Source organism: Simochromis diagramma, unplaced genomic scaffold (genome assembly GCF_900408965.1).
Source record: "Simochromis diagramma unplaced genomic scaffold, fSimDia1.1 OVJJ01000216.1, whole genome shotgun sequence".
Classification (NCBI taxonomy): domain Eukaryota; kingdom Metazoa; phylum Chordata; class Actinopteri; order Cichliformes; family Cichlidae; genus Simochromis; species Simochromis diagramma.
Window position 1 is genome coordinate 7,344,856 of NW_024386883.1, and position 24,914 is coordinate 7,369,769.

Genomic DNA, 24,914 nt, shown 5'->3' on the forward strand with positions numbered 1-24,914 from the left:
CTTCTTTGTGTCATTATTTTATTGCTACTGGAGTAATTTAGCACGTACAAAAAAAAACCTATAATGAAACAACAAGGAGGGGTTTAACCACTTGGCAAGAGGAGGAAGCTCAACATCTAGAAGTAGATGTTGGTTTTTTAGCATATTGAACTGTGGTGGGTTCAACCGCAAGGTATGCTGTACTGAGAAAGGAAACAGACAACTGTGGCTTAGGGGAGTATAAAAAAATGCAGAACAGCAGTGAAGCTTTGTGTACGTGGTGACTCATATGAAGAGTGAACAATTAGTTGTTGATGCTGTACAAACTTTAAAAAAAAGACAACTATTATGAAGAGCTGCAGTGCATGTTTGGGCGCTGATTGAGATTGGGTACTGCCGAGTCAACATCAGTTAGTGATAAAGTGCCAGCGTGACAACTCTGCAGACTTGACAAGTTATTTTAAAAGTCTGCGCTCCTTAATTTGGTAATGCAGGTCAAGCGTCACAACTCAGAACAGTTAGTAATTGTCAGTGCAGACAGTCATTGTTGTGGGCTATAGACAAGGGTTTTGAGTGATGTTGGTTACATAACTGATTGGGCCTTAAAGTCAAATGAAGGGGGACTTTGAAGCCATTTTGGCATCCCACTGCACTCTAACCTGAGTAGGAACAATGTGCATACAAAGCCAAGTTTCTGCTCTTTGTTTGGGTTAGAAATGGATTCAAGGTATTAAAGGTGCATTAGGCTGCTTTTCAATTACTAGTAAAACCTTAAAATGAAACTGTTATTTCAGCCAATGCGGCAACTACATCAGTTTAGTTTAAATAGTAATAGGTATCCTAAAAGTACATGTCAAAATGTGACTAGAATTAGGGAACATCTATTGGTGTCTTAGGACAGGTGTAAGCATTGGCCATCCAAGTTACCGGTCTATTGCACTGCTAATATTCTGTGACACGAGGCTCAGTCACTTATGAGTCTCCGTCATCATAGAAAGTCAACACAGCTTTTTCAGTTCAAACACACCAATTTATTTTCCAGCGCCCTGCCGTCGAGCCAGCCTCAGTGGACGTTCTTCTTTATAGTGTTCTTCTCTAGTTTCTCCCAAACAGTCCACACAGTACCTTTGCCAATTACTGCACAGCGTCTCCCAGCAGTGATTAGCTCATGCACAACAGGTGTGTCACTCACCTCGCTTGGCACTGCTCCCTGAACCAGCTCCACCTCTCCCCTCTACAGCTGAGCTACACATTCACATTCAGCCAATTTGGAATCACAACCTAACCAAACATGCGTGACTTTGAACTGTAGAAGGAAACCGGAATACCTGGAAAGAATCCATGCTGACGCAGGGAGAGTGTGTAAACTCCATCGAAGAGGGTCCCTGATGACGAGCATGTTGAAACCAGATACCCTCTTCCTATGTGACAGTGTTAACTACTGCAGTACCGTGCTACCCTAGGATGGCATAATCATACTTAACTTATTTCCTTACCAGTGACGAGAAGCAACCCTAAAGTCTTAACAGAACTTTCTATAGCGTTGTTAGATAACATTATTCTACTCCCAGCTCATGTAAGTATTTGCCTTTTACATGAAATGTCACAAAAGAAGCAACATTTAACACAAACTAGCTTCTTTGGTCTAAAAAAAGAGGACAAGAACAACTGGATATAGTTTTGTAGTGCTGTGCGTCATGCTGCCTGGAAGTTTTACAACACTGAAGCCTGGTAAAAATATTTGTTATGAGCAATACTCGCACAAGGTTTTGCTGATTAATTTGTTCATTATGCAGCTTACAGAGATGCAATGACTAACTCGGGCATGAGAAAAACAACCGAGGATGCAAATTAAAGAGAAACGGTAACTGAAAGTGGCATAAATCTATGACAGTATCAGTTTTGTGACAGAAGGGTCTCCTCCATATATCTACACCTGTTTCTGCTTTTCTGTCTGCAGTGCAGATTTGCCTGGACAATGTAACAAAAAAAATGCATATGCAGACATATAGCACAGCTAGTCTGAAGTTGCTGAATTGACAGGACTGTTTGCAGGAAACCTACAGCAAAACAAATTTAAAGCTCATTAGTTCATAATTTTGGTTTGAGAGGTCGATACTGAACGCTATCAATGGATTTGTTTGTCTGTTCTGAGCTGTTCCCCACAGTTATGCTTTAACTAATTTCTCCCTCTTTGTTCGTTGTGCATGATGAATGGAGTTCTTTACTGCAGGATCTGGACAGTGCAGTAATTGGGGCATTCATAAAGAGATTATGCCTGCACTGATGGGAACAGGGCTTATTTCATTCTCAGACCACTTATCACATAAGCACTCATTTAGGTTGTGAGTTTAACTCTCCTAAACTTGCTGGACTCTGCAGAAGAGTGTAACTATATCTTGCAGAGGTCTACATGCTGGACATAACAGGAGAGGGGAGGGTGAGGGAGGGCGTCTCTTATCGGATTGGTCTGTTTCTCAGCAGCCAGCAGGGGGAAACTGGCCAGCTGGTGTCAGTGGGTCAGACTCTTTTCTCACACAGCTTCTCTTCACATTCGAAAGGGAACTCATATTCACACAGGAAGCCTTTGAACACATGGAGAGAGAAAGGCAACGCCTGTCATCAGTCACAGCAGAGTAGGTGTATATGATCCGCTCACAATCACATGCTGCTAACAAGCTCCTTTCTGAACTGGGTGGACTGTGTTTGACAGCTGTCTGTCGGTTAACTGGCAAGGCAGAATGTCACGACGGGACCAGAGGTTTCGGCGAGGCACGAAGGGACGGTAAGAACTGAAATCTTTAGATACGCGTAAGAGTGAGCGAAAGGGGAGGAAGCGTATGAAAGAGTGAGTCAAAGGAAGAGAAAAAATAAATAGGGAAACTTCTAAACGTCTGCATGTATACTTCCTCAAACAGAAGTCTGCCAACAAAATAACACTTGAGTTTTATTTTTATTTTTTTTGGAGGTTGTTTTTGCTCTAATGTTCACAATAACAAAAAAGCATGTTGGAGCACATTTCGCAAGTTACAAAAAAAATTATAATTTGTTTACTTTGTAAACATCCCTGTTCCTCAGGCCAAAACCTAAGAGTTAGCATTTAAAGTCTTTTATTTAGCATAAAGAAATATGTGAAACATCCAGCGTGACACAAGCAGTTTAAAAAAATCCTTTTAAGAGCTATTTTTTTTTTAAAGGAAGTCCGACATACCAACGTACAGAACACGGAGGAAACGGTGGTAGGAGAAAACGTCATGAGATTGTTAACATCTGACCGAGGTTCAGTTCTGACGTCATAACTTCTTTAGAGACACGAGAACAAAGGGGATTTTTATTGACAGGAAAACACTCAGGTGACCAAAGAGAAATGTGGAGAGATGGATGAGGGGGCGGGCAGTAGGAACTGCTGAACTGATTCCAGGTTTTCTTGCAACCAGATGCTTTAGCGGAATCGCAGATGTGAAGCTGGAAGGTTCCACATCCACGGCCTGCAGCACAGTAACAAAGACAGGAGGTCGAAAATAAACCTGCAGCGGTCTGATGGCTTTATTGCTTAATTATTTCCTTAGCAATGAAGACGAAGCGAATCTTGGTCTCTAGCAGCACGTCCTACAGTGCTGTCAGAAAAAAAGAGATCCCACATGTGAGGGTGTGCGCACTGAAGAAGCAATGTGTTGCTCTATCAGCAACAACAAAACGAGCTGTTTGGTGTTGTTAACAAAAACACAAAGGGGAAGAGCTGCCTATAGTTTTCTGTGACGAAATACTAAAACCACAACAAAAACGGCAGAATGAATCGTGGCTTTAAGTTGTTTTGCAAGATTTAAGATCACTTTAACATATTATGAAGAAAACCTTTAAAAGAAACTATTGTAGGAATTATGCTTTATTCTCAATATGACACAACCTTTTGCTATTCTTACAAAAAGGGATTCAAAGCATTTAACGCATGAGGTTTGGGGAGAGGAAACATGGGCCAGTACTCAACCCAGGAAGTCACCTCCCACTCCGGCTGCAGTGTTGGAGAGATAAGAAAGCAGGGCCTTTATCGTACACACTATAGTATTATTCTGCTTTAGCAGGGTAACGATGAGTCTCACTGTAATCTGCAAACTTTAAAGGCCTGAAACTGAACATCGTGCTCTGCATTTAAGGAATGCATGCTATTTTAATTTTTAACAGCTGTGTTGTGCAATCTTGAGTGGGTGTCTCTCTATGGGGAACATTGTTTTTGTGAAAACATGTGACTAGTCTCTTTGCATGAATAGTCCTTTTTTGTAAAAACCAATATTAATGTCACCCCGGGCTGATTGTCATGGTGATGTCAGCATAGAAGTAAAGATAAGTGTATTTCCTTTGGGTGTATGCCTCTTTGTGACCAGATCATATTGTTAACCAACATAAGAGAAGAAATGAGTAGAGTATGAGTGGAATCGTATACTGCGTTCATAAAAAGGAGCTAAACAGAAAGCAATAATCTGTTGTCTCACAGGCTTTGAAATGTGATACTCTTTGTGAGGATTTCAAGTCCCACATCTTCCATCCATGATTAGGCTCATGTTACTTTGTCTGCGTATCTGAATCTTTTCTTTTTTTTTTTTTTTTGCTCAGGTTTTGTTCCACTTTCTCACTCTGTTACGCCATATTCTCCCGTTTCCCTCTTGTCTCTGCAGGTGTTGTGAATGTGGCTGTATTCTGTCTCACTGGTACTATGAAAGAGAGGGGCAGCTGTATTGTAAAAAGCACTACTGGTGCCGTTATGGAGGACACTGCCACGGTTGCAAGGAGACCATTGCAACAGGACTCATAATGGTAACATCGAAATCACTCAAAATTTTAACCAAAAAAAAAAAAAATGAATCTGATGAAACTATCCCTCTGAACACAAATAATTCACAAGTTCCTCACTAAACTTTTTTTTTTTTAATAATCTTGGCTACAAAACTTTAGCATACATGGATTTCTAAGCTCATAAGATGAAAGCCTGATTAGCTGCCCTCTGTTGTCTGACTCACTTAGTCCAAAGCAGTCTGAACTGTCAGCAACAAATCAATTGGACTAGTTTAAAAATATCCCACTTATTGATCATTCAAAGCTTACTGCTGTTCAGACTAATAAGTTAAAAAGAGTTTTATATAATATTCAGAAACAGAATATGGAATACCAAATCTCAGCATGCTCCACCAATTATTCATAAATTCAAAGCCTTCCCGACTTTTGGTTTCCTCCTGATATGAAAGCATTTATTTTCTCTTTTGACTCTAAGCTAGAGGATATCCTCTGAAAACATCCTTTATGCAAGAATGAACAGAAACGGCTCGAGTGTTTCACAGTTCAGAGTGGCCCAAATAAACGCGTTCTGGTAAAACTGTATTATGTTTTTCATACACTACTGCCCTGCATATAAACAGGTTGCTGGAGAGCAAAAGTATCATCCTGAATGCTTCACTTGCATGAGCTGTGATATGGTCATTGGAGATGGAGACACCTACACGCTTATCGAACGCTCTAAGCTCTACTGGTAAGTAAGACTCTGAAAGGAAAAATGTAAAGAAGTCTTGTGTGTTAGCAAATGTGTAAGCTGGAGATGAATGAGTGAAATGGAAACAACCTCTTTCTGACAGATTTACAGTTATGTTAAAGGTTAGGGACTCTGGGTGGTCCTATGGAAATACTAAGTAGATCCCATGATTCAATAGCTTGTAAAACCACTTTTAGCAGCAGTTGAAGTAAATGTTCTCTGCATGACTTCATCGGTCTCTCACATTATTTTGGAAAATTTTTCTTTCCAAAATTGCTTTAGTTAATTGAGGTTAGCAGGGATTTGTTTATGCACAGTTCTCTTAAGGTCCCACCACAACATTTCTATCAGAGTAAGATCTGGACTTTTACTGGACACATTGAGTCGTTTCTTTTCAGCCAATCGGTTGTAGATTTTCCACAGTGCTTGAGATCATTGTCCTGTCCCAGTTTCGGCCAAGCCTAAGTTTATAGTCGACTCAATGACTGTCAGGTGACCAGGTCCTGTGGCTGCTAAATAAGCCCAAATCATCGCCCCTCCACCACCGTGCTTGACAGCTGTTTTGAGACGTTTGTGTTGATATTCTGTTTTTGTTTTGTTTTTGTTTTTTACAAACATTGTATGTGCATTATGGCCAAAGGATGCTAAATCAGAAGTCTTTTAGGTCTGTCCAAATGCCACTTTGCCAGCCTAAGCTATCCTACCATGTTCTTCTCTCAACACTTCCAAACAAGCCATACTTGTTCGTTTTTTGTTTGTTTTTTTTGTTTGTTTTTTTAACTGTACTGTTATGAACTTTAACCTTTAACATACTGAGCCCTGTGGATTCTGAGATGTGGCTCTTACATTTCTACATTTTCACTGAGCGTTGCACAGTCGACCTTGCAACAGAGGTTCTCTGCACTCTTGGGAAGACTGTAGCATTGTGAATGCTCCAGATATGCAAACTGTCCAAACTTCTGCTTTTATGGAGGTGCTTACATTTGCTGAAGACTGATTAATCAAGTGCATTTGATTAGCAGGACCTGATGTTTCATTTTAGTTCTTTTTGAAGCAATAAGGGTGTACTTAGTTTTTCACAGGAAACTGAGTACACTGTGTAGGGGTGGGTTTTTATAATCGATTTATCGATAAAATCGATTCTGGCTTGGATAACGTAAAATCGATTCATTAAAATCCTGAATCGATTTTTTTATATAAATTTATTTTGCCCGAAATGCCAGAATCTCTGGTGAAATCTCACAAACTTTCAACAACCACCAAACAGCTAAGACAGTAAATGAGAGCAGGAACACGGATTCTGCACAAAGACTTAAACACACAGCGCAACCCGCGGATCAGAATCAGTTAGATGTCGCCTTTCTCACAGTCGGGGCTGAAAGCCGACAGCTCGCTGATTCTGATCTGTTGGCGGGTCCGCGCTTTGTGTTCACGCCCTTTATGCGCTGATTCTAAAGCTGTTAGTTTGATCTCTCTCCAAACAATATTGACCAAACCAGCAGCAAAGAAGATCCAAACTACGCTTCACATAAACATCGTCATGTATTCACTCTTATTTTACTGTTTGTGAATACCTCTCTCTCTCTCTCTCCCCCCCCTCCTCATTACTTCGCTCTCTCGTTCTCTCCTCTCTCGTTCTTTCTCGCTTCCCCCTCCCACGTCTTCATTATTCGCTTTTGTTTCACCTTTTTACGCGCTTCGCTACGTTTTTTTTTTTTTCCTTTTATATAATTTCACCGAAAAGAGAACTAATTTATGCTGTTCAATACTGAAACAAATTAACTTTTTAAAAATTATGAAATGCAAAACGCCGTTCCTCTAAGAAAAACGCTGTAACTTCAGAGGTAATGTTTCCTATGCTGATTAAAGGGTTTTCTTTCGTTTTTGGATGTACGCAGAATATTTTTATAAAATCCAGGCCAGGAAAATCACCTTCATGTTTTTCTTTATCTTCAGCTACTTTGACACAAAGGCCTCTGCTGTGATGCTCACACCTTTGATAAAGTCTGGAAAGTGTCAGCTTCCTTTTTATAGTTACAAAAATATGTAAATGTACTGATCTGAATTATAATATTTCTGACTGTCAAAATTTCCCAGATTCAAATCGAATCGAATTAAATCGAATCGTGGATCGAATCGATTCGGGACCTTGTGAATCCGAATTGAATCGATTCTAGAAATCAGTGACGATACCCAGCCCTAACACTGTGTAAACCTTCCCCACCCCCCTTCAAGCGACTATAGTATTCATCTTTTGATTTGCCTCTGCAGTGGTCACTGCTATTGTCAGGGTGCTGTATCGGACGTGGAGCCAACTTCTCCAGTTACCAAGAGACCACACATGGTGGCGCTGGTCTCTTTCCCTCCACATGCAGTCGGACAACGAGGCCTGAGTGTAGTCATTGATTTCAGCAAAGACAAAAGTCCTCTTGTGACTGTGACAGAGTGAGTCTCTGAATTTAGCCATTAACAATTCTGACCCTCACATCTCGCCCACCTATTCAATCACTGTCATTCTGTTCAGGCTGGACTCATCAGTCCTCAGCCCTGACCTGCTATCCTCTGTCCACACTGGTGATCAAGTATTGGAGGTTAACGGCATCCCAGTGCGCAATATTTCTCCAGAGGAGGTAGGCCTCAAACTACCCACTGCTTCAGTTATAACATCACAAGTTTAAGAGAGAAGAGACAAAAATGTCAACGTGACCATAATGTTAAATGTCCTTTCCACTAGATAAACCGTGTAATCCAGAACACAAGCAGACCACTGCAGCTGACCATTGAGCACAACCCACAGGCACCTCATGACCTCTTTCACTCGGACAGTCCCTCGGATAACATCTCTTGTCCTGAGCCCCCTGTCCGCAACAAACTATCTTCAACCCAGAAACTCCCAAGTCTGGAGGAAGAGCCAAGTCCCAGAGAAGAACCAGATGAGCAAAATGAACAAATTAGGATGAGACTCTCACCATCTCAGCACCAAGGGACCCCAGGAATCAGATCCAGAAACATTTCGTAAGTGATGTCAGCTGACAGCTTGCCTTAACTCAATACTCTCCCCTTTCTAAGTCTTTGTTTCTTTCTCAGGCGCAGCTGCAGTATAGATAAGTGCCCCGTGTCTCCTGGAATGCTATCGCTTTTATCTCAAAAAAAAGAAATGGTTCGCTCAGAGTCTCTTCGAGTAGATCCAGGAGACCGGACGCACCGTATCTTCAGACCTTCAGACCTCATCCACGGAGAAGTGCTGGGCAAGGGCTGCTTTGGACAGGCTGTCAAGGTGCCTTGCTGTTTCCATCATTTTGTTGCCTGACTGCAACTCGCTTTTAGTTGTAACACTGATTTTAATCAGCAGCACTGTTATGAACTTGTCTCTCTCTCTAAAGGTAACGCATCAGGAGACTGGGGAGGTCATGGTGATGAAAGAGTTGATACGCTTCGACGAAGAGACGCAGAAGACTTTTTTAAAGGAGGTAAGTGGTCGTGGGCGCAGAAAAGGCCTGAAGAGAACATGACATGTTTAACCAGCATCCCTCTCAATTTGTACAGGTAAAGGTGATGCGCTGTTTGGACCATCCCAATGTTCTCAAGTTCATTGGGCTGTTTTATAAGGACAAGCGAATACATTTTGTCTCTGAATACATCCAGGGAGGAACTCTTCGAGAGACTATCATAAAAATGGTAGGTTAAACTAAGTTTTTATGTTTCTTCATGAGAACCATCAGCATACACAAACACAACATGGTGGTCATAATCTTTCTGTTGCAGGACAAGGATTTTCCCTGGAAAATTAGAGTTGGGTATGCTAAAGACATTGCAGCTGGGATGGTAAGTCTTTCAAGCCAATACTCTAAGAATAAAAAACTTTTATTGCAAAATTATTGAGCTGTTTTAGTAAAAAAAAAAAACTCGTCTCTCCTTCACAGGCTTATCTACACTCCATGAATGTTATCCACCGAGATCTAAACTCATACAACTGCCTGGTCAGAGAGGTGAACAGATGTTTTATAGCACACATGTCAAAAATTACAGTATCTTCCATTATATAGCTCCACTTCAAAAATTGCTTTGTTACTTGAATGTGTTACTTTATTTAAATCTGAAATTATATCAACAAAACAAGCAAAACTTTGGTCCAGATAAATTTCTAATCAAATTCCAAGACTTGTTCTTATTATTCTGCCAATGGTGAAAGGAGATCAACAGTTCTTGAATCTTAATGAATTTTACTTATTAAAATTAATTATACATACCACTTTGAAATAAATAAATTATAACTTCTTTACCCCTCTTTGGTTGTGTAGAACCAGTCTGTGGTGGTGGCAGATTTTGGACTAGCCAGGTTGGTAATGGAGGAGAGAAACCAGAGCAGAACATCTTCGCTTGAACGTCCGACAAAAGGGACGCTGTCAGAGCTCCGCAAGCATGACCGCAGGAAGCGGTATACTGTGGTAGGAAACCCCTACTGGATGGCGCCTGAGATGATCCACGGTGAGTACACAAGCTAGGACACTACTACTTATGTTGAGGGGTGGTCAGATTCTGAATCAAGCTCCTAAATCTTCACGCCTTTCGTAACGTAGTTTGCAATAAACTTTTGGTATTGGTGGGTGCAGATTTAAAAAATAAATAAATAAATACATGCGTGTATTATTTCTTATTATGACAAATTGAAAATGGGAATCACAGGACATTTTCTAAATTTGTTCAGGATTTATAAAAGCTGCTATCTTCAATATTAAACAGTGAAGATATTTAAATAATGGCCTGAGGATAAGTAGCTCCACATACTGAATGCAGAACCACTGAATATCCAGGACAGGCTAAGAATTTCTTCTTCACATTTTCCTCCCAGGGAAAACCTATGATGAACGGGTAGACATCTTTTCCTTTGGCATCATGTTATGCGAGGTAAGAAAATCTGGACTGCTAAAAAGATTTCTGAAAATGCCACGTTTCTAAAACTTTTAACAGTTTTAAGGCTGAGTATGTCTCTGTCTCTGTCTTAAGATAATAGGGAGGGTGAGTGCAGATCCTGACTACCTTCCGAGAAGAAATGACTTTGGGCTGAATGTGGCAGGTTTCCTGCAGCAGTACCACCCTCCACAGTGCCCCTCTGCCTTCATGCCACTGGCTGTTCTCTGCTGTGACATGGACGCTGATAAACGGTAAGATTGCACCACAAGTAAATTAGATGGAGCTCAAGTATGTCTGTTTTGTGTCTGTTGTTGACAATTATAAGCTAATAGGCAAAGTCTTACTGTTTTTGTTTTTTCACCAGTACATACAGAAACAATAAATACTTCTCCAGCGTTCTTTTTGCTACCCAAACAGTGAATACTTCACTGAGTAATTCAGTAAATAATCTAGCTGCTGAATAGCCTACCAGTGGCGAAAAGTTTACATCAACTCATCATTGGCGTGAATGTCATAATGATTTTGGGGCTTTTATTAAATTCTTTGAACTTTTTCCAGGGTGAAATGATCGTACAGCACACATCTTTAATGTCTCTAAAAAAACAAGAATCTATTCACACAAGGTCAAAAGTATACATACAAGTTGAAATGTATACATACTCGCATTTTAATAAGTGTTAAGAAGGTTCTACAGTGTTGATGCATGCTGAGTCATCCAGGTAAGTAAATCCTAAAAGGTCGATTCTGTTAATCTGAAACGTTTTGTGACAAGGTTCTACAGTGTCTTTTAACTTGACAAAGCCCAGCTCTATTAACGTCTCATGAGCAAACATGATCAACTACAACTGTTAGTTTCTCTTTAACAGCATAAAAACGATTGGTTTGGCAGCACTCATTGGTTTGATCAATACTCTAAACATTGGAAAAGATCAAAGCTCTAAGAAGGAAAATTGTAGATTCACAGAAGTTGGGAAGATCTCTTGAAGCCAACAACTGCAGATTCCACAATCCTCAACCTCATCCTCAAACAGCTGTACATCAGTACAAGTTATTCACATGTGTCACCAGTTTGCCAAAAAACACCCAAACTGTCACCCTCAGATGACAGGCATTTGATAACGATGTTCAAGAACAACCCAGGAACTACCAAGCCTCAAGCATGAATTGGAAACAGCTGGAAAACCACCATCACTGTGGAGCGTGAAGCCAGTTTTACACCACCGTGGACTTAGATGATGCCCACCAAGAAAGAAGCCCTTGCTCCAAAATAGACACCTTCAAGCTCAACTGAAATTTGCCCACATGGACTCGCCATGCCTTCTGGAGAAAAGTTTTGTGGTCAGACGAGACAAAGATTGAGTTATCTGGCCACAATGCCAAGAGGTATGTTTGGAGGAGTAGAGGTGAGGCTTTCAAACCTGGGAACCCTGTACCAGCTGTCAAACATCGCAGTGGTAGCATCATTCTCTGGGGCTGTTTTGCTGCCAATAGTACTGGTACATTGCAAATAGTGGCCTTTCCAAAGCCTCAACCTCAACCCAATTGAAAATGTTTGGACTATGCTTAAAGACCAGGTCAATGCCAGGAAACCAACCAATCTAAATCAACTCTACCAATTCTGCCAAGATGAGTGGTCAAATATTCAGCCAGAATTATGCCAGAAGCTTGTTGATGAGTAACAAAAAAGGGTTCCTTGAGGTTCAACTTGTTAAGGGATATTTAACTAAACATTAGTTTTGGGGTATGGATATATTTGAGCCTGTATGTATACTTTTGACCCAGTTTGGGCTACTTATTTTCAAAATATTTTTTTAATGTCATTAAAGATGTATGCTGTACCATCATTATACCCTGGACACAAAAGTAAATGATTAAAAGCCCATAATTACCATGACATTTATGCTCATGACCTCTGACAATATGTGGCAGAGCATCTTAAAACTTCTCATTAATGCAACTTTTGCCTTTCAGTCCGTCCTTTTTGAAGCTGGAGGAGTGGCTGGAGAACCTGCTGATGCACCTGGATATTGGTCTGCCTCTGCTCTCTGAGTTAGAGCAGCTCTGCAAAGCTTTTTGGCAGAATAATAACCACCAATGCTCTGAAAACACAAATAACCACACTGAGCCGAATCAATTTACTGAAAACAAAGACCGAAATGGCAGACTTGACAGCCACACAAACCACGAGCAGAACGCTCAGGCTGACCTTACTGTGAGGACTGGGTCAGAGGGTAGAAACCAGTCGTGCCGCAGGTCGATAAGCACAGACTCATGCAATAATGGCTCTGAAACCTATGAACACAGTAACCCTGCAGAACAACTAGGAGCCCGGCGTGAGCAGTCAAGACCAGTACCAGAGCAGTTAAACGGGTCCAGGAGGATATACAAAGCATTGTGGGACACATCTACAGAGGATGGCTCATTTCTTTGATTGATGACCAAGATGGGACACATCTACAAAGCCCAGTGTTAAAGGAATAAGACAGTTTGTGGAGACATTTGTGTCTTTTCAGTCAAGTAAATTAGTCATGAAACTGCATTTGTGAGAGGAATATGTAAATGTAGAATCATGCAAGATATTCAACATGCAAAGCAGTAAATATTTGTATGTTGCCCACATTGGTCTCATACTCCACTGTGAACCAGTATTTATGTGATTGCAGCTAGAGCCCAGCTGACACTGAGAATAGCAAATATCCAAATTGAAATTAACTGTTTCCGTATTTTTATTTTTTTTCCATGAGATCTTAATGGAAATGCACAAAAAAACTAAATTTTATTTAAATTCCATAAAAATTGTCAGTGGACAGATTAAGTAAAGACAATCCTTTTTTATAATTTACCTCGACTGTTTTTGTTTTTTTGGGGGGGATTTTTTTTTTTTTTTTTTTTTTTTTTTTTTTTGTGTTTTGTTTTGTTGTTGTTGTTGTTGTTTTTTGTTTTGTGTACTGCAGCTGGTCTTTACTTATTGGCTACTTATTGGCCAACAACATAAGCTAAATCTGGTTGTTTACCATTTAGGCTCTAGTTTCACTTTTACCAAGAAGCTGTGGAACACATGTCACTTTATGTCGCCTTATGTATTTGCTGCGGAAAAGTGTCAAACCGAATCTAACCCAACTGAGGACATTAAAACTACTACTGCTACTAAACTATAATTAAGAAAATAAAGAGATGCAAGTCAAAAATTTTTAACTATGACGTAGCAAAGATTTATTTACCAAACATTACACAAAATTAAATATAAACTATTTAATATTTTAAAATGCTGACCTTATTAAAGACAAATTAGCCAGAATTATCAGCACGGTTCTTCTTAAAGGATTGCACACATTTTTGTTATGATGGACTATTTACACTCACCTTTTAGGTACACCCTTTTGCCTTAGTTCTTCATAGCATAGAGTCTGGAAACATTTCTCAGATCCACTCAACACACAGTTGCTGCAGATTTGTCGGCTGCATATCCATGATGTGGATCTCTCGTTCCACCGCATCTCAAAGGTGCTGTAATAGATTGGGGATCTGGTGACTGTGGAGGCCACTTGAGTGCAAAGAAGTCATTGACATGTTCAAGAAACCAGTTTGAGATTATTTGAACTTTGGGACAAATGATCTCATTCTGCTGGAAGTGGTGCACTGCGGTCACAATTCAATATGAGTCTTCCCCCATTTTTATTTATTTTTTTATTTTTTTTTAAGATATATTTCACAGTCACCTCAAGGAACTTTTATATTGTAGGTTAAAACATCACAACATAAAAACCCTAAAGGGATAGAAATGGTCAGCAGCTGTACTAAGGTAGGCTGAGGTATTTAAATGATGCTCAGTTGGGGCCCGAAGTATCCCCTGCAACATGAATACGTGCATCCTTGTATCACCATTGATACAAGGATGCATGTATTCATGCTTCCATGTTGTTTGGGTCAAATCGGGCACTGTTTTGTTTTTTTTGTTTTTTTGGGGGGGGGTTTCTTTGGGGGGGGGGGGGGGGGTTTGGTTTTTGGTTTTTTTGTTCAAATGCAGTGATCGTATGCAAACTGTAGTCTGTTTCCTGTTCTTAGCTGTGGCCTTCCAATTAAAGGTTCAACATGGTGTGCATTCAGAGATGCTTTTCTACATACCATGGTTTTAACAAGTGGCTATTTGAGTTACCATTGCCTTTCTATCTGCTTAAGCCAGTCTGCCCATTCTCTGACCTCTAGCATCAACAAGGCCTTTTCTCTCACAGATCTGCTGCTCACTGGATATTTTCTTTTCTTCCCTGACAATTCTTTGTAAACCCCAGACATGGTTGCATAGGAAAATCCCATTTAAATGATCAGTTTCTGAAATACTCAGCTCATCCCATCTGTCAGTACCAACCATGCCATGTTCAAAATCACATTTGTTCCCTCTCTAATCTTAAATTGATTTGAAATTTAGCAGGACAACCTCCAAATTCTTCATATTAAATCTCTTAACAAATTTGAATAAATTATAATACAATCCCATGACCTAGCTAATATAAACTCACCCCCTGTAGGCTTGAGTGGTGGCCCTCTCTTGACAAAAACATTACTGTAGCCAACAAGGTGTCAGTCTGTAAATCAACCAGCAATATTTGAAAAATAAAGCAGCTCAATGATGTTCAGAGTTGACATTAAGAAATTTAGTCCAGAAATATATCGTGAAGACTTTTTAATCATTTGGAAGAAAAAGCTGAACAAACACTTTAAGATTAGCCTCACGTGTTAGCATATATTTAAATCCAATCGTTTTCCTGCTTGTTTATTGATTGATTTATTGTCTAAATGTGACTACTTTACTATATAACGACATGAATGTGTACACACTTACCAATATATTTAACATACTTTTCTTATACAAAAAAAGCCGTTAGGCTAGCTTAGTTAAACTGGCTAATCTTGACTAAATGTACCTAAATACAATAATATTAAAACATAAAAATGGCAGCAACTTTCAGACTCAAGCTTTCATGGTTGCCAAAAAAATTAAAAATGATTGCATAAATATAACTCAATAAGCACAGATAGCTAAGTAAGCTGAAGCGCTAACCTTGCTTACGTCTACAGTACTATACATGTCATGTCTTTTTGGCTTCACAAAGATTAAACAAAGAGAATTTTATGGACTTTTAGTATTAAAACTGGGCTAGCCCACATGTGATTGTGGACTTACTCCAGGGAGCATACTTACAAAACAACTACCGGTAGTAGAAAATCCACAACACTTACTGCTTTGATAGACTCCACTCTTCTTCATTGTAACACACTTTGAGCCACTCGATAGAAATGCTGGAAATTTTACTCACTACTTTTGTCAGATCTTTAATTACGGTATTATAATCTACTGCTAAGATAATGTTTCCTCCTTTCTTTTTTTTTTTTAAGGTTTCTCCTATAAATATGAAGTTATTTGTATCTTATGCCACCTCAAGCTTGGATTCCCAGTCTTAAATACTCCAAACATATTTTTTGTGTAAAATTAACTCACTGTGGTCAGAGGTTTATAACAACTCATCATGTGCATAAATGTCATGGTAATTTTGAGCTTTTAGTGGTTTCTTTGAGCTTTCTATTTGCTATGTGAAAGGATTGTACATCATAGATTTTTAATGACTTAAATAAACAATGGGTCACAAATCAGAATTTAAACAGTATTTTCTATAATCCACACAGGTTTAGAGTTATACATAGAGCCTCAGATTGACCAATACTCCAAACAATGAGGAAGTCCATGGATCTCAGTGAAGATCTATGACGCTGTACTGTAGATTTACAGAAGTTGGGAAGAATTAAGAGTACCTTCTAATTCTTCAACTTTACCTCAAATCAACAGCTGGATGAATGAAACTTTAAAATATTGAGAAGTTCCACCTGGACAATGATCCCAAACACACATCAAAACTGGTTTTGGAAAGTAGGCTTACATCCAGCTTCTGGGATGGCCTTTCCAAAGTACCAACCTCAATCCTATTGAAAATTTGTGAACTAAGTTTAAAATCTGTGTCTGTGACAGGAAACCAACTAATTTAAATGAACTTTACCAAAACTGATCAAATTTCCAGCCAGAATTGTGCTTGAAGCTTGTTTATAGCTACTAAAAGCATCTGGTTGAGGTGCAGCTTGCTAAGGGATATTTAACCAAATATTACATTTGACTTCTGTATGTATGCTTTTGACCCTCTGTGGATTAGAGAAAATGCAAAACACACTCAAACTTTTGCACGAATTTTGTGTTTTTTAAATAGATTAAAGATTCGCAATCATTCCATTAACATTATTATAATGATGATGATGATGATGATCGCTGAGCTGTATTAAGCTGTTGTGTAACCACAGAAAAGCGGTAACACTGAGTAGACATGGAGCAGGGTGCACCCGGAGCTGAGTAGTATAATTCAGGGACGCACACGCCCACAGAGCATCTGCAGCATTGTGCTGCAGCCATGCGCTGCCCTCCTCTGATCCAGGGACAGCTTGAATACCGGCAGCATGGAGCACATGTCCTCTCCCGTCAGATTTCGCAGCAATAAAAAAGGTAAGTCTATAATCCAGTTAATATACAAGTCTACAGAACAAGGCTCCTTCAGAAAGCAACTGGAATTGGCCTACACTGATACTTTCAGCAGATAAAATTTGCTCAGCCAATTTAAAGCTCATTGAAGCTGCAGCCTGTGACAATCCTGCAAGGATTTATATCTCTGTAGGTTATTGTATTCTTAAGCTAATGTTTTCTCATCTTATTTACTGTAATTTCATCAGTTTATCTGTTTGTATAAACAATGGGGGGTTATGGGTCATTTAGTATTTTTCTGCTATTTTTTCCATTTCAGTTCTGCATTTTATTGCAGATTTCCTTTTTAGACATCAGGGTGTGTAGTGAAGTTAAATTGATTACGTTTTTAGCTTGTACAGGATGGATGCAGCAAACCTGAATAAATAATTTTTTAATATCTATTTTTTCCAATTTGCTCTCCTCAAAACAAAGCTTCAACTTTCTCGGGCAAGGAGGTAGGACAATTTTGTAGAGTAGCCTATAGATGTAGTGTTTGTTTGAGCTTATGTGTGTGTTTAAGAGTTAAATCTCCAAACCCCAACCCTGTCAGAGCGTTAGAAGCTGGATTAAGCCTACTGCAAAGTTTTGTGGGTAATGAGAGCTGACAGGTAGAGGAATGCCAGATAAACCCTGGTCAATCCAGCAGCACCGTGGCCGGCGCTTTTCTGCATTCCTTTAACCACTTTAAGAGCCCAGTGTGTTTATCTTGGATAAAGCAGGTGGAAATTCCCTATCCTAGCTCCTCATCATAGGGTACAGTCGTTTTGTGTGGAAGCAGGTGCGGAGTGAAGTTTTGGAAAACTACAAAATCAGCACAAAAACATACAATTCAGGTTATTTTTAACTAGCTATAGATTTCATGCTGAACGAACCTGAGAAACCGGCACTCACAGCCTTGTGGGTATATCCGGTTTGACCCTATTGTTTACTAACCTCCAGCTTCAAACTGTCTCTACATCCTGCCTGGACAGATGGACGACGGCATTTGTAACAGTATAATGAGATCACAGGTCACACCTAATCAGTGAAGGGTTTAGTCCAACACTGCAAGAAAAGATACGTCATTAGGCCATGTATTCAGAGAGCAACAAACAATCACACTTTTTAGTTTCCTGGTTATTTTAATTTTAGTAGTGTTAAAGATATCTAAAGGGCAGGAGGAAAATTACAGTGGAACACCAAAAAAATCATGGTTTTACTGTCATAGCATTATGATTCATTTACTGCATGACCGGAATACAGATCACCCCCTCATGGCCTCTTTCAATTACCATTTTAATAAATTCCAGCTTCTATTCTTTGTTAAGTTATTTATATCTCCTTGTCAAAGCCTTGTGACACAGAGCTCCTGGAACAGGTGGCTACCCTGGAAATTTAAGTTATTAAGTTAATTCCTCTGAGGACAAAGACAATCTTATTGGTCTGTTGTGAGAAACCTTCTGTCTTCTCACAACAGGCAGTCTGGAGTGTGTAATGTTATGAGATTAACAGGAAGCCTAGTTAGTGCTTATCTTAGAGGAAAAACACCTCCAGTTACTGCTGTTAAAGCCAAAATATCAGCATTACCATTGATTCGCTGAGGTCAGACAGACAGTAGAGGTACAACCATGACCAATGATTGATACACGAATGACGAGTATTTTAATCATGATGTGACTTTTCTTCAGGTTTTAGGGTTCGATGTTTCTCCAGCTTACCCATCTTTTTGTTTGACTGCAAACACGAGGCTTAGACAACAATCTTGAGTGAGTGTGGTGATAATCTGTCTATGTTGTGGACACATACACAAAGCCACAATGAGAAAAAGAGGCAGATAAGTGAGCTGGTTCTCCCTATCAGATAACCAAAATCAGCCTCAGCCCAGCATCACTGCGGTACCTTCAGGAGAGCACGGTTATCAGCCACATATCTCCACACACTCATAATTAGAGAGGGGCTTTCACAAGAGTCCTGTCAGCTGAGGTATATTCGTCTGCTGTGCCTAATTAAAAAAAAAATAATATCAGACAGAGGAAAAATCATGCTGCTCTCTGTTTTAGTTGTCCAGTCTGTCCATAAGGGACCAGGAGGACATGCAGTATCCTTATGCCATGAGGGATTTGCCTCTCATGTCTCACTCTGGTGAACAGCACCAGAGACCAGGCCACTATGGAGCAGAAGGCATTGGGAGCCCCATCAACGGGAGACACCTCAGCCTTCCTGGGACTCCCTCTCTGGTCCGCACCATCCCCTTCCACCCCGGGGGCTCTCCAGCAGTCCCTCCCAGACATAATCACATGGGACTGGATCCAGAATTTCAGCAGCTACCGCTGAGGAGGCAGATTGTTTCTCAGGTGTCTCTGGACTCGCCGCTCAGCCCTTCCATGCGCCCACATAGCCCCTGGGGACGCTTTGACCCCTACGACTCTCCTGAGGTGTGTTTTTACTATTTTATATAATGTCTGGCTGTTTATGTCTCTAAATGTTTGTTGCCTGAACCTCTGTGTTACTTTACTTCGTAGTACATCTTTAAAACCTTACACCCACTTTCAGTACCCGCTCAACAGTTTGCAACTCCTTCATGCAGCTTTCAAAGAAACACAGTTTACGACATCAACTTTCACACAGGAAAAAAAAAAAAGCGGCAAGCGAGTTTGGTTATCACATCTGTCTGGCCCTTAAAGAGCATATTAAGCTCTAAAGCTAAGACGCGTCTATGGTTTCCTTTCTTGTCTGCTCACCGTCGGTGCACCGAAGCTTCTGGGGCAAAGGCAAAGTGAAATGAGGTTTCGTGATCCTTTGCAGTCCAGCTTGTGGCCCAATAGGGATCAGCCTGTGACGCGAGAGTCATGGCTGTTATTGTGACACAATATATGTTTATTTATTCAAGATAATAAGTGCTACAGTATCCATGAGGAGAACGACAGGGCTACTGATAACCAGTTTGGGACATTTCAGGCCCATATCTGACTGCTTTATTAACTAAGGAGCACTGAAGCTCGAGGATGTAGAGAGAATTTCTAATTGAAGCAGTAAATATCCCCATATGTGTATGTTATCTTTGTATTTTCCTTCTTTAGGATCAGGACAAGGAGTACGTAGGTTTTGCCACATTACCAAACCAGGTCCACAGAAAAACTGTGAAGAAAGGCTTCACATTCACACTCATAGTCGCAGGTGAGTCTGATTTCTCTCCTGAGGAGGAAAGATTTTACAAAAGGCACAACAAGTCAAAAATATCAAATATCAAAAAACTTAAGTGATGATAAACGAGTAAAACAAAGTTAAAAAAATATCTTCTTAAGTGGAGATAACGGACATCACTGCTCTGCCAGCGATCATTAAAACACGCCACTGATTAGTGGGAGCGTGGCGTCCATAAATCCCTGTAACTTTATCTGTTGACACAAATTTTTCCGAGGAAGACAGATGATTTATTACCTTACTCAAACGTCTCTGTAGGGGAGTCCGGTCTCGGTAAATCCACACTAATCAACAGTTTGTTCCTCACGGATCTTTACAAGGACAGAAAAGTTCTCAATGCTGAAGGTAAGTATTAGTTTTTCACTTTCTGTATTGGGGGAGTAGACACACAATCTGATGTCACGTGTGTGATCTCGTGCGTCTTTGAACAAACTGCGTGCGCTTACAGAGCGGATCAGTCGAACAGTCGCCATCATCAAACACACCGTTGGCATTGAGGAGAAAGGAGTCAAACTGAGGCTCACCATCATAGACACGCCAGGGTTCGGAGATGCCGTCAACAACGCAGAAAGGTGAGGTCACGAACTCCTCCTCGCAGTCAAACCAGCTTAACTCGAGCAAGACTTTGGTATTTTGGTGGCATTTGAATTGAACTCGTGAAGCACATACGTAGCCCTTGATTTCATCGCTCACATTGAAAGTGTGCCTCCAGGTTTCACTCATTCATTTTCTGTTTCTGCATCAGCTGGAGGCACATAGACGACTACATCGACCAGCAGTTTGAACAGTACTTCAGAGACGAGAGCGGGCTGAACAGAAGAAACATTCAGGACAACAGAGTCCACTGCTGCCTCTACTTCATCTCACCGTTCGGACATGGGTACACTGATGAAACAGCGATAACACTGTTCCAACAGCATCAGCTAAACTTTTGCTTATTTTTGCACATTTCTGTATGTGACTATTTTCTCTTATCAGCCTTCGACCTCTGGATGTGGACTGTATGAGGGCGCTTCATGAAAAAGTCAACATAATTCCTGTGTTGGCCAAAGCTGACAGCCTGACACCAGCAGAGGTCTGCAGAAAGAAGATGAAGGTAACAGCTCAGTTATACCAATATGTACACACGGCTGCTTCACTGGGTATTGTTCAACTCTCTGTTAACACAAATATCTAATCAGCCAATCACACAGGAGCAGCTCAATGCATTTAGGCATGTAGATATGGTCAAGAGGACCTGCTGAAGTTCGAAGTGAGCATCAAAATGGGAACGAAAGATTATTTAGGAGACTTTGAATGTGACATAGTTTTGGGGGGCAGAAGGGCTGGTCTGAGTACTTAAGAAACTGCTGATCTAAATGGGATTTTCCCACAGAACCATCTCTAGGGTTTACAGAGAATGGTCTGAGAAAGAGAAAATATCCAGCCCGCAGCTGTTCTCTGGGTGAAAAATCTTTGTTGATGTCAGAGGACAACATTAACCCACATAGCCGTTCATTACAGTGAAGGTATTCAGAAGAGCATCTCTGAACACACATGTGGAACTTTGAAGCACAATGTCAGGTTATCACACCAGGTGGCACTGCAGTCAGCTGCGAACAGGAAACTGAAGCTACAATTTGCACAGGGTCCTAAAACCAGACACAAAAAGACTGGAAAAGCATTACCTGGTCTGATCAGATTGAAGCAGTCTTGATTTCTGCAGTTAGGGTCAGAGTTTGGTGTACGCATGGATCCATCCTGCCTTGTATCACAACACAGCAGGAATTGCAGTGCACAAAATTGGAATTATTCATGACTCCTTTAATTTCAAACTATGCAAAGCCATCCAGCAGGGCCGATTTGACCCTCTGGCAACCCAGTTCTGTTCTGTAATTGATCTCCAATCTCTGTTATATATTTTATCTATTTCTGTTACACATCTTCTCCTAATGTGTGTTCATGTGCTCCAGATCAGGGAGGAGATCAAGCAGTTTGGGATAAACATCTACCAGTTTCCTGAATGTGATTCAGATGAGGACGAAGACTTCAAGACACAGGAACAGATACTTAAGGTTCCTCATTTTATTCAAGTTGTCATGGTTGAAATGTGTTGTCTGGTCTATTTTAAGGCTGACGGTTTATTTTGGTTTGGGCTTTTTTCTTTGTCGTCGTTGTTGTTGTTGTTGTTGTTGTTTTCTTGCAGAACAGCATCCCATTTGCTGTGATTGGGAGTAACGTACAGGTGGAGAGTAAAGGTCGAAAGTTCAGGGGTCGCGTCTATCCCTGGGGCGTGGTAGAAGGTATTACCCCAAGCCTTTTAATTTTACTTTAGTTTTTTTTTTTTATGTTTTTTGGTTTACTTTTACTCAATCATTACCCCTTAGAGTACATTTTGTGTCAGTTGCGCACCTGGCTGTTGTTCCATTTGATAACAAAGAATCCAGTATGATGCGGTAACAATGTTGCTGTTGCATGGTCAGTGGAGAACCCGGCTCACTCCGACTTCCTGCTGCTGAGGAACATGCTGGTGAGGACGCACATGCAGGATCTGAAGGACGTGACGCGGGAAATTCACTATGAGAACTACAGAGCTCAGTGCATCCAGAACATGACACGCATGGTGGTGCTGGAGAGGAAACGCAGGTGGGTGGAGGCAGGATGCACAACACCACAAACCAATATTAAAAAAAACTTGAAAAAAACCCTGTTAAGCACAGTGAGGTCAGATATTTTTGTAATATCTTTGTGTGTGTGGGTTTGGTCTTAGTTTGCGTGAGAAATATCGGGACGGTAGTGAGGCAGACTTTCCTCTGCCTCTGGCCGTCGCTGACACTGAGAAGGAAAGACTGATCTATGAAAAGGATGAAGAGGTGTGTTTCTCTTCATTCATTCATTCATTCATTCATTCATTCATTCATTCATCAACTTAGCTTATGAGTAATCAGACCTGTATTTACTCTCTTATTTTGTTTTTAAGCTGAGAAAGATGCAGGAGGTGCTGGAGCGGATTCAGGAGCAGATGCAGCACAGTCATAGAAGTGGCTGCTGATTCTCACCGTACATCCCTGAAACATGAGCCAGACGAGGAGCACCCAGAGTCACAGAGGAGGCCTTGGCAATTGGCAAGCTTGAAACTGAGCCTATTTCTAATTGTTCTTACTTAGGATAACTTGCAGTGAGAATCATAGTTGGAATCACGACTTTCCAAAGATACTAGAAAAGATTTCCCTGTTTTTTCCAGATCTAACTCCCGATCTAACCGCCTAATCCTAAACGCCTTTAGAAAAGAAAAATCATGAACTTTATCCTAAAACATTCTATAACTATTAAGGATACTGCAAGGACATGCAAGTCAAAAGCTCAGTATTGCTGTTTGGGAGCATCTCAGCAGGATAACTGATTTGGACTTTGGAATGAGTCACCCATTCGAAAAACCAGAGCGCTCCAACTGTTTTAGTCACATGCTAGCTAAAAAAAAAGGAACACAAGTCAGTGTTTTAAATAGAGTTTATAGACCAACACTATGGCATATGTAAATATAAGATGTGATCCAATGCAAGCAGTCACCCAACTCCTGGATGTGTGGAAGAATTGCTCTCCATTCCTGGATGAGCAGCCTGCAGCTGTACAATGATAATCGATTGCTGCTGTTCAAGTTTATTTATATAGCACCAAATCTCAATAGCAGTCGCCTCAAGATGCTTTTTATTATAAGGTAAAGACCTTACAGTAATACAGAGAAAACTCCAACAATCAGAAAACCCCCTATTAGCAAACTTTTGGCGACAGTGGGAAGGAAAACCCCTCTTTTAACTGGCGGATCCACGCTCAGGGAGGGGCTGGTTTGACTGGTTGGGGCGTGTTCATCATGCAAAAGACACACTGATGAACACGCTGACCCAGAATGTCCCAGACATGTTTGATAGGAGACATATTGGTGCTAAATGATAAGGACGTGTGTGAAAATGATCCTGATCGAGAAAGACCAGCTCTGCCCTGACATTGTCCTCCTGAACAGCAGGAGGCACCGCTGCCTCTAGTACAGCTTGGAGCACCTCGTCTTCAGACATCTGTTGCAAAGCAAAGAGTGAAAACATATTTCACCACATAACACTTGCATTTCTTTTTTATGACTGGTAGATTTGTTTCTTTATCATGTGAACATGATCCCTTTATCAGCAACCTCGTTAATGGACCAAAGCTGCCACAAACAAAATAAATACATCATTCATTTGGTAAAGAAATTATTCAAAACAAATATGTTGATATTTATTTTACTTTTCTTCCGTATTTAAATTTGTAATGAGCCCTCACACTTCTGAATTACTGAAAGCAAAAAGGTTCAATCCCTGCGTCTAACACACGATCCCTCTGACATGTGCAGTAGGTGAAAAGTTGCTCCACTTCGATCGACAATCTTTCTAATTTGCATAATGATGCAGAAACACATTACCAAAAAAAAAAGTATTTTTTTTATTTTATTTTATGGTGTTTTTATTTAACAAGTTATTTGTTCATTTAATTTTGATCATGGTAGTTTTAGGCCTCCATATCATACTGCCATCTAGTGTTCACTGTAGCAAAGTAATTTTTTTTTAATGTTTCAACTTAAACAGTTTTTCATGCTTTTATTTCTTGTGAGATGACTTTTTTTGTAATTTTTAATATCCAATTTTGCTGTTTTGTAAAAAAAAAAAAAAAAAAAAGTAAAAAAAATGTTTAAAAAAAAACCTGTCTTAAGCCCGTTTACATTTTTCTTCTGAAAACCACTCA

General features: G+C 40.3%; 2 protein-coding genes across 5 annotated transcripts; both read left to right on the top strand.

Moving 5' to 3' along the window:
- Positions 1–1,145: 1,145 nt before the first annotated feature.
- Positions 1,146–13,138, top strand: LOC120733677 (LIM domain kinase 1-like). Of its 4 annotated transcripts, none has more exons than XM_040031994.1 (17): positions 1,146–1,555; positions 2,521–2,615; positions 2,693–2,764; positions 4,653–4,791; positions 5,391–5,500; positions 7,772–7,945; positions 8,025–8,130; positions 8,235–8,515; positions 8,588–8,777; positions 8,884–8,970; positions 9,047–9,178; positions 9,266–9,325; positions 9,424–9,489; positions 9,802–9,988; positions 10,353–10,408; positions 10,508–10,665; positions 12,386–13,138. In XM_040031994.1, exons 2-17 carry the CDS (start codon positions 2,575–2,577, stop codon positions 12,843–12,845), a joined length of 2,319 nt encoding a protein of 772 aa, XP_039887928.1. In that variant the 5' UTR covers positions 1,146–1,555; positions 2,521–2,574; the 3' UTR covers positions 12,846–13,138. The 4 variants fall into 4 exon arrangements, with proteins under 4 accessions (XP_039887928.1, XP_039887927.1, XP_039887929.1 ...); XM_040031993.1 differs by having other exon boundaries at positions 2,541–2,615; XM_040031995.1 differs by lacking the exon at positions 2,521–2,615 and having other exon boundaries at positions 1,147–1,555.
- A 1,245-nt stretch (positions 13,139–14,383) lies between these two features.
- On the top strand, positions 14,384–24,805 carry LOC120733679 (septin-5-like). The gene is made up of 13 exons (XM_040031997.1): positions 14,384–16,958; positions 17,409–17,431; positions 19,016–19,390; positions 20,036–20,132; positions 20,418–20,504; positions 20,608–20,731; positions 20,905–21,039; positions 21,138–21,255; positions 22,112–22,213; positions 22,345–22,441; positions 22,622–22,784; positions 22,909–23,011; positions 23,119–24,805. Exons 1-13 carry the CDS (start codon positions 16,913–16,915, stop codon positions 23,188–23,190), a joined length of 1,542 nt encoding a protein of 513 aa, XP_039887931.1. The 5' UTR covers positions 14,384–16,912; the 3' UTR covers positions 23,191–24,805.
- The last annotated feature ends 109 nt before the right edge of the window (positions 24,806–24,914 follow it).